A 10562-nucleotide genomic window follows, 5' to 3' on the forward strand; every position below is an offset into this window, starting at 1 on the left:
TCCTGTGTTCTGCCTTTCACCCAGGACAACGGAATGGATCCCAGCCAGCGACCCAAAAAAACAACTTCGTAAAAGAGGGAAACGAGGCGGTCTTCTGGTCAGACTCCGGAGACGGGCACATCGTGCACCACTCCCTAGTATACTTCTCGCCAATGTCCAGTCTCTTGACAACAAGGTTGATGAAATCCGAGCAAGGGTAGCATTCCAGAGGGACATCAGAGACTGTAACGGTCTTTGCTTCATGGAAACATGGCTCACTGGAGAGACGCTATCGGAGTCGGTGCATCCAGCTGGTTTCTCCACGCATCGCGCCGACAGAAACAAACATCTTTCTGGTAAGAAGAGGGGTGGGGGCGTATGCCTTATGGCTAACGAGACATGGTGTGATCACAAAAACATACAGGAACTCAAATCCTTCCGTTCACCTGATTTAGAATTCCTCACAATCAAATGTAGACCGCATTATCTACCAAGGGAATTCTCTTCGATTATAATCACAGCCGCATGTATTCCCCCCCAAGCAGACACATCGATGGCTCTGAACAAACTTTATTTGACTCTTTGCAAACTGGAATCCATACATCCTGAGGCTGCATTCATTGTAGCTGGGGATTTTAACAAGGCTAATCTGAAAACAAGACTCCCTAAATTGTATCAGCATATCGATTGCGCAACCAGGGCTGGCAAAACCTTGGATCATTGCCATTCTAACTTCCGCAAAGCATATAAGGCCCTGCCCCGGACTCCTTTCGGAAAAGCTGACCACGACTCCATTTTGTTGATCCCTGCCTACAGACAGAAACTAAAACAAGAAGCTCCCACGCTGAGGTCTGTCCAACGCTGGTCTGACCAATCTGATTCCACACTCCAAGACTGCTTCCATCACGTGGACTGGGATATGTTTCGTATTGCGTCAGACAACAACATTGACGAATATGCTGATTCGGTGTGCGAGTTCATTAGAACATGAGTTGAAGATGTCGTTCCCATAGCAACTATTAAAACATTCCCAAACCAGAAACCGTGGATTGATGGCAGCATTCGCGTGAAACTGAAAGCGCGAACCACTGCTTTTAATCAGGGCAAGGTGACCGGAAACATGACCGAATACAAACAGTGCAGCTATTCCCTCCGCAAGGCAATCAAACAAGCTAAGCGTCAGTATAGAGACAAAGTAGAATCTCAATTCAACGGCTCAGACACAAGAGGTATGTGGCAGGGTCTACAGTCAATCACGGATTACAAAAAGAAAACCAGCCCCGTCACGGACCAGGATGTCTTGCTCCCAGGCAGACTAAATAACTTTTTTGCCCGCTTTGAGGACAATACAGTGCCACTGACACGGCCTGCAACAAAACATGCGGACTCTCCTTCACTGCAGCCGAGGTGAGTAAAACGTGTTAACCCTCGCAAGGCTGCAGGCCCAGACGGCATCCCCAGCCGCTCCCTCAGAGCATGCGCAGACCAGCTGGCTGGTGTGCTTACATATTCAATCAATCCCTATCCCAGTCTGCTGTTCACACATGCTTCAAGAGGGCCACCATTGTTCCTGTTCCCAAGAAAGCTAAGGTAACTGAGCTAAACGACTACCGCCCCGGAGCACTCACTTCCGTCATCATGAAGTGCTTTGAGAGACTAGTCAAGGACCATATCACCTCCACCCTACCTGACACCCTAGACCCACTCCAATTTGCTTACCGCCCAAATAGGTCCACAGACGATGCAATCTCAACCACACTGCACACTGCCCTAACCCATCTGGAAAGAGGAATATCTATGTGAGTATGGTGTTCATCGACTACAGCTCGGCATTTAACACCATAGTACCCTCCAAGCTCGTCATCAAGCTCAAGACCCTGGGTCTCGACCCCGCCCTGTGCAACTGGGTACTGGACTTCCTGACGGGCCGCCCCCAGGTGGTGAGGGTAGGCAACAACATCTCCACCCCGCTAATCCTCAACACTGGGGCCCCACAAGGGTGCGTTCTGAGCCCTCTCCTGTACTCCCTGTTCACCCACGACTGCGTGGCCACACACGCCTTCAACTCAATCATCAAGTTTGCGGACGACACAACAGTGGTAGGCTTGATTACCAACAACGACGAGACGGTCTACAGGGAGGAGGTGAGCGCCCTCGCAGTGTGGTGTCAGGAAAATAACCTCACACTCAATGTCAACAAAACTAAGGAGATGATTGTGGACTTCAGGAAACAGCAGAGAGAACACCTCCCTATCCACATCGATGGAACAGTAGTGGAGAGGGTAGTAAGTTTTAAGTTCCTCGGCATACACATCACAGACAAACTGAATTGGTCCACCCACACAGACAGCATCGTGAAGAAGGCGCAGCAGCGCCTCTTCAGCCTCAGGAGGCTGAAGAATCGAGAGCATCCTGGCGGGCTGTATCACCGCCTGGTACGGCAACTGCTCCGCCCACAACCGTAAGGCTCTCCAGAGGGTAGTGAGGTCTGCACAACGTATCACCGGGCGCAAACTACCTGCCCTCCAGGACACCTACACCACCCGATGTTACAGGAAGGCCATAAAGATAATCAAGGACAACAACCACCGAGCCACTGCCTGTTCACCCCGCTATCATCCAGAAGGCGAGGTCAGTACAGGTGCATCAAAGCTGGGACCGAGAGACAGAAGCTGTTTTTCAATCTCAAGGCCATCAGACTGTTAAACAGCCACCACTAACATTGAGTGGCTGCTGCCAACACACTGACTCAACTCCAGCCACTTTAATAATGGGAATTGATGTAAAATATATCACTAGCCACTTTAAACAATGCTACCTAATATAATGTTTACATACCCTACATTATTCATCTCATATGTATACGTATATACTGTACTCTATATCATCTACCGCATCTTTATGTAATACATGTATCACTAGCCACTTTAACTATGCCACTTTGTTTACATACTCATCTCATATGTATATACTGTACTCGATACCATCTACTGTATCTTGCCTATGCTGCTCTGTACCATCAGAGCACAAGCATTTAGCTACACTCGCATTAACATCTGCTAACCATGTGTATGTGACAAATAAAATTTAATTTGGTTTGATTTAATGCCTTACCTGGGAATAAAACACTTACATTTGCCTAAGTAGCCATTGGCTCAAATTACCCTAAGACAAACATTTTGGCTATATTATCCCAGACAGATACAAGGATGCACTTTCCAGCTAGTTTTATGACCACATATTGAGCTTATAGAGACCCCAACAGATGTATAGAACAATCTTAAAATTATCTACTTTGGTTTAGACACAAGCATCATAAAAATTCACAATAAATTAATTTTGATTTGTGAAAATCCATTTTTTGGACCTAACGTTCTTACCACTTTTTACATGTGGTTTCTTCCTTCACAGACTCGAGAAAAGGATGACCTCATCCTAAATATTTGGTCAAATGATTATTGTGTATGGTTTCCTAGAAACAAGGGTGGCTCAAAACTCAATCTAATCAGTGGTTATTATTATTCCATGTTGTTGCTAATATGCCACACGTGAGCATAGAGTGCATCACCTCTTTAATGTTTAGCTGAACACATTCTACTCTAACTGTGGATGTGCATTTACGTAATCTCTTCCTATACATGCACAGTCCATGACTACATACAGTTGAAGTCAGAAGTTTACATACACTTAGGTTGGAGTCATTAAAACTTGTTTTTCAACCACTCCACAAATTTCTTGTTAAGAAACTACAGTTTTGGCAAGTCGGTTAGGACATCTACTTTCTGCAGACAGATTATTTCACTTATAATTCACTGTATCACAATTCCAGTGGGTCAGAGGTTTACATACACTAAGTTGACTGTGCCTTTAAACAGCATGGGAAATTCCAGATCATGATGTCATGGCTTTAGAAGCTTCGAATAGGCTAATTGACATCATTTGAGTCAATTGGAGGTGTACCTGTGGATGTATTTCAAGGCCTACCTTCTAACTCAGTGCCTCTTTACTTGACATCATGGGAAAATCAAAATAAATCAGCCAAGACCTCAAAGAAATGGTAGACCTCCACAAGTCTTGTTCATCCTTGGGAGCAATTTCCAAATGCCTGAAGGTACCACATTCATCTGTACAAACAATAGTATGCAAGTATAAACACCATGGGACCATGCAGCTGTCATACCGCTCAGGAAGGAGGCGCGTTCTGTCTCCTAGAGATGAACATACTTTGTTATTAAAAGTGCATATGAATCCCAGAACAACAGCAAAGGACCTTGTGAAGATGCTGGAGGAAACAGGTACAAAAGTATCTATACCCACAGTAAAACGAGTCCTATATCGACATAACCTGAAAGGCCACTCAGCAAGGAAGAAGCCACTGCTCCAAAACTGCCTTAAAAAAGCCAGACTACGGTTTGCAACTGCACATGGGGACAAATAACTTACTTTTGGAGCAATGTCTGATGAAACATGATAGAACTGTTTGGCCATAATGACCATTGTTATTTTTGTAGGAAAAAGGGGGATTCTTGCAAGCCGAAGAACACCATCCCAACCGTGAAGCACCGGGGTGGCAGCAACATGGTGTGGGGGTGCTTTTGCTGCAGGAGGGACTGGTGCACTTCACAAAATAGATGGCATCATGAGGAAAGGAAAATGATGTGGACGTATTGAAGCAACATCTTAAGACATCAGTCAGGAAGTTAAAGCTTGGTCGCAAATGGGTCTTCCAAATGGACAATGACCCCAAGCATACTTCCAAAGTTGTGGCAAAATGACTTAAGGACAACAAAGTCAAGGTATTGGAGTGTCCATCACAAAGCCCTGACTTCAATCCAATAGAAAATGTGTGGGCAGAACTGAAAAAGCGTGTGCGAGCAAGAAGGCCTACAAACCTGACTCAGTTTCACCAACTCTGTCAGGAGGAATGGGCCAAAAGTCACCCAACTTATTGTGGGATGCTTGTGGAAGGCTATCCAAAACATTTGACCCAAGTTGACCAATTTAAAGGCAATGCTTCCAAATACTAATTGAGTGTATGTAAACTTATGACCCACTGGGAATGTGATGAAAGAAATAAAAGCTGAAATAAATCATTCTCTCTACTATTATTCTGACATTTCACATTCTTAAAATAAAGTGGTGATCCTAACTGACCTAAAACATAGATTTTTTTTACTAGGATTAAATGTCAGGAATTGTGAAAAACTGAGTTTAAATATATTTGGCTATGGTGTGTGTAAACTTCCGACTTCAACTGTATATAATGTTGCCGGAAAAAAAGCTCATTGTGATCGCTGTGCTTGTTATTTACAATTTTATAAAGGGGTTTGAAAATGTAAAGTTAGTCTAGCTTAAAATGTCAGAGACACTATGGTAAAGTGTTATTTTCTCTCTCGCTTTCACCACCAGGCGGTTTTGAGACCAGGCCGTTCGTACGGGGCATCCAGGGTCGTAGCGTCAGCATGAGGACCCCCACTAAGAACAAAGAGACACTGAACAAGGTCTTCCCGCTACGCTGGTCGTTTGGCTCCAAGGACCGCCAAAATATTGCAGCCGAGGCCGCCCCTGCTCCCATCCCCACCCCTGCCCCTGTGGAACTGGTGGAGTACCTAGAGTCTGGAAGAAGGCCTCGCTGCACCAAGGACTCTATAGTCAATTTAATGACGGGCTCCGAGAGCCAGAAGGGTCCTGCCATCAGCTCCCCCAATGTGGGAAGCAGCCTGAACTGCATGGGACAATCAGAGTCTCCACAGATGCCAGAGGGCCAGAGAAGACCAGTCACAGACAAGACATGGAGTCTGAGACGAAGTAGCAAAGGGTCCCATCAGCAGCAGAGAGACCAGGGGGACCAGCGAGACCAGGGGGACCAGAGGGACGAGGGTAGGACGGGCAGTAGTAGTAGTACTAACACTCTGACCAGGAGGAGCACCAAGAAGAGTAAGGAGAAGGACCAGGGAAAGCCCCAAGAGGCCCGGTCTAGGAGGGGATCTAGTGCAGGCGTCCAGTCCAGCTCCAGCACCCACAGCCTCAGGGACAGAGACTGGGAAGGCACCCTGAGGAGAGGGACCAAGGGCCACCAGGACCCACCACCAAGGGACTGTCTGGTACCACCCGAGGGAGAAAAGAGAAGGAAGGGTGAGAAGGTAGAGGAGGCCTCCAAGAGCCACGAGGGGCTGCTGTCTTTCTTCAAAAGCAACTTCAAGAAGAAGGACAAGGAGTCGTTATCGTCTCGCAAGTCCGACTCTGGAAAAGTTGGCGACGTCGGCGGGTCCAGCACCTCCCAGCTGTCCCTGTCCAGTGGAGCCCCAGGCGGGGCCACGAAGACGGAAGAGGCGAAATCCAACGGAGCCCCCCGCAACGGGAGTGCCAATCGTCTCGGAGACGAGCTACCCAACGGTAAAGCCAGACGCGCCGCTGCTGCCCATATCAAGCGCTCTCAGAGCTCATCCAACATCCCCAGCAAGGAGGAGTCTAGCATGCGAAGGACCGCCTCTTTACACCGCAAAGGGCTGTCCCATGGCGTGGCTCCGCCCCCTTGCAGCCTCACAGCAGAGACGCCCTCCTACGGTACCCTGCAGAGGACTCGCTATAGTACCAACTCACTGGGACGCAAGAGGACGGTCCCCGAGTCCAGCTTTTAGCTGACACACACACACCCTGACACACACACACACCCTGATACACACACACCAGGGTCGTTTTCACTAGGCACCAAACAGAAGAAATGGACTGAACAGGGAGGGATTATCTTCATTTGTCAAGTAAGAAATACTATGTTTTTGTTTTCCATTGCAAAATGTTTTTTCTACATTTTGCTACAGTGACTTTGTGCACTAATCAATCTGACCCTGATCAAAGCAATGGAGCTCCACTGGAAGGATACTCCTGTAGCACAGAAGCAACAGGTATGTGAAAACCACACAAGGTGGCGTGGAGGGGTGTAGCGTCAGTGAAAGAGCCATTCACAGGGCCAAGGAGAACATTTAGGAAAGGTGACACAAAGTACAACTGCTAACATAAACAAAATGGCATATCAGAATGAATATTTTCTTATTCCAGTTTTGATTTTATTTATGTGTAAAAATTATTGTGACTTAACAAGTGCCTCAGTAACTGATATGCAGTTTTTAACCAATGAGTTTGTGGACACCTGGTCAGCACCTGAAGCACATGTTGTATTCACACACATACATGCACATGCACACACACACACAGGCATGAACACGCACGCACACACATTATCTACACTCGTGTCTTAAAATCGTAGTAAAGGAATGGCATTCATCACTATCCTCCTCGATCGGTTTGTCCAATGGTAGCACCTAAAGGACTGTTATGACTGTCATGACAATACGTTTCGTTATTACGTCTACACGCTCTAGAAGATTTGGACAAAAACATTGATTCATTGAAAGTCTACATCAGAGCTTTAATAGGTGATTTCCTCCTAGATTGAACTATGAATGATTTAACTGGTTGTACGTGCTGCTTGCACTGCAAACTGGCTGCTATATAGATTTGCGCATTGCAAGTGAAGGTTATGATATTGCACTTTCTACAATGCCAATGGTACCGAACTCTCCCTTTCATGCAGTAAGAAGGATACCCTCCTAACAATATAGCTTGGCCTACGCAACACGTCCCTCTTCATTCTTAAACTCGTGAAAATATGCAGTTTGACCACACAATCCATTATTATAAGTACATTTATATGGAAATGTGACATTTTTAGCACTGAAATCTGGCTATATGATTCTAAGGAAATTACTGTGTTTTAAATTAGTACAAAATGACCTCAGATTGATCTACTCTTGCTACCGGTAGGTAATGTAACTTTCTGATGCTAATACACTGACATTCTGGTATGTAGGTCTATGCGGTACTGTATTAGAGAGGCAAGCGGTGTCGATGGATTGCATCACTATGCAGTTCTCTATGAAGGATCATGCACTGTAACAGTAAGGTCACTGTAACAGTAAGGTCATTTATTTGAATCATCAGATTGTCCACTAGAGTAGGCAGTAGATGCACTGCTCCAATCACCCCTGAATGTCACATATGTGTTATTTATCAACCTTGATGAGCTCCTTGCCCCCCCCCCTTATCCAGTCTTACTTCTCATCCTCTCTCTCTTCACTCCTCCACATCAATCCGTCTTATCTTTTTTTCAAAAAAAAAAAAATCCCTGTCATCCATCGTGTCTCTCATCAAGTCTCTTTGGCCACTGACTAAAGGTCCCCTCTACTCCAATCTGCACAGCTCTCGCCTGGCGTTAACGGCGTAGGCGTTCGATTGAAACACCCTCGCTCTCACTGGGTTGAAATTAGCGGTGTAATTGGGTCGAGTCTCTACGGTACAATATCCCTTCTTAAGAGTCGTTAAGGTACACCGTGGGAAGAGGCTGTAGCTACTGGCAGTCACACAATGTCTGAGACTCAGAACCTTTTACATTTTTTTTACCTGTTAGTCATCCATTTTCCTTACTGAAAGCTACAGTATATGTACAGCTACAGTATATGTACAGCTACAGTATATGTACAGCTACAGTATATGTACAGCTACAGCATATGTACAGCTACAGCATATGTACAGCTACAGTATATGTACAGCTACAGCATATGTACAGCTACAGCATATGTACAGCTACAGCATATGTACAGCTACAGCATATGTACAGCTACAGCATATGTACAGCTACAGCATATGTACAGCTACAGCATATGTACAGCTACAGTATATGTACAGCTACAGCATATGTACAGCTACAGCATATGTACAGCTACAGTATATGTACAGCTACAGTATATGTACAGCTACAGTATATGTACAGCTACGGTATATGTACAGCTACAATATATGTACAGCTACAGCATATGTACAGCTACAGTATATGTACAGCTACAACTACAGTATATGTACAGCTACAGCATATGTACAGCTACAGTATATGTACAGCTACAGTATATGTACAGCTACAGCATATGTACAGCTACAGCATATGTACAGCTACAGTATACATACAGCTACAGTATATGTAGCTTTCAGTTTATACTTTTAATGGACCTAGCAATGCCACACTTTATCGTAGGGGTGAGAAAAACACTTCAACACCCCACACCAGTTAGTCCTTGACACTAATTAACTCCTTACACTTAGTGTCTGCCTGTGCCACTCGGGCACAGTTCTAAGCAATAAAGATTGAATGAATGTCTGGTCACATCGTGTCCATGTTTTGCACATAGAATATACTGCTGAAGTGTAATTTGAAAGAAGCATTGTGGGCAGCAATTCAACAGCTTGTCATTGGTACACCAAGCATGGATAACAATAAGGTACCAAATCTATATGGGCAGTTTTCAGCTAATTTCTTTAACAAATTATGCCTTTTGTTAGTATAGCCAGTTTTCACTCACGATAATTAGTGGACCAAGCCAAAGCATTGGTGTTATCCTGGAGCAATTTTTTACAGTAACAAACTCACCAGTCACTATTGACTCTATTGGGAAGATGGAGGATCACATCAGTTTCATGTTAAATAAATAAGCCTATTACAATCCTGAATTGTGAAGTTTTGTCATTTGTCTTTGCAGCTTTAATTCCTGGGGGACAGAGGGGTGTTGAGTTTGAGTTGCTGCAGTACTTCGCAGTCAACCGTCTTAAAACTTCACTGTTGCCCGTAGGTCTTTTCTGTGACCGAGCTATGCTTGGTGATAGATAGCATGTCTTATCTATAGACAACATGGTCTCATTAAAATATGTCAAAATAGTGCCATATTAACCATTAGTTATACTGTATGTCACAGAATTAAAAATAGTATGTCTGCTGTGGGAATAAGAGCGTTCAGATGGGACACAAAGTGTATTGTTCATTGACATTTTGTTTTTCTTTTGTTCTAGATGAGGACACTATGTACCTACCACAAAGTTTACTTGTACCAAAATTAAAATGAAGACTACAAATGAAGGTTTTTTTTTCAATTCTTTTGTGAAATGTGGGATAAAGATGATTTATATGCAACGTTTCTACATTTTATAAGAGTTTTGTAAATATATGAATACACATAGCTCTATATAATATATGTATAAAGGGAGACATGATGTAGCATAGCCTTGTATAAATCACAGGGCTATGAGGTTAAGGCTGATGCACAAGTATAGGCCTCAACTGTGGTGTGTACTGTTCTTCTATGCACAAGAGTACGACAAGGTATATGCTATTACTGTACAACTATTACTGTAAAACGACCACGAGGGTTTGTATCTGCCTAATATGTTTATACTGCAAATAAAGCACATTGTTTAACACACTTGGGTTTGTGTGCAGTTATGTATTCTGTATTCACTCACTTGGATACATGTGTATTGTATATTCTAAACTGAGTGGTTCGAGCCCGAATGCTGATTGGCTGACAGCCGTGGTATATCAGACCATATAGCACAGGAATGACAAAGCATGACTTTTTACTGGTCTAATTGCATTGGTAACCAGTTTATAATGGCCATAAACAACACCCCCTCAGGCCTCACCATGCCAGTATTTCTTTGAAAGTTTCACATTGTTGTACTTCAGGGCTGGGCTCAAT

At 44.3% G+C, this 10562-nt stretch overlaps 1 protein-coding gene across 3 annotated transcripts in view; it reads left to right on the forward strand.

Annotated features, from left to right (window-relative positions):
• The window catches only part of LOC135537435 (ubiquitin carboxyl-terminal hydrolase 43-like), a 112664-nt gene extending 102380 nt beyond the window's left edge, over window positions 1-10284 (forward strand). For 2 of the 3 annotated variants that reach the window (XM_064963602.1, XM_064963609.1), the window contains exon 16: window positions 5389-10284. In XM_064963602.1, coding sequence (XP_064819674.1) covers window positions 5389-6620 — 1232 coding nt within the window. In that variant the 3' untranslated portion in view covers window positions 6621-10284. The remainder of the gene's footprint in view (window positions 1-5388) is intronic. The other variant, XR_010455217.1, reaches the window with a different exon arrangement.
• The last annotated feature ends 278 nt before the right edge of the window (window positions 10285-10562 follow it).

This window comes from Oncorhynchus masou, chromosome 5 (genome assembly GCF_036934945.1).
Source record: "Oncorhynchus masou masou isolate Uvic2021 chromosome 5, UVic_Omas_1.1, whole genome shotgun sequence".
Classification (NCBI taxonomy): Eukaryota; Metazoa; Chordata; class Actinopteri; order Salmoniformes; family Salmonidae; genus Oncorhynchus; species Oncorhynchus masou.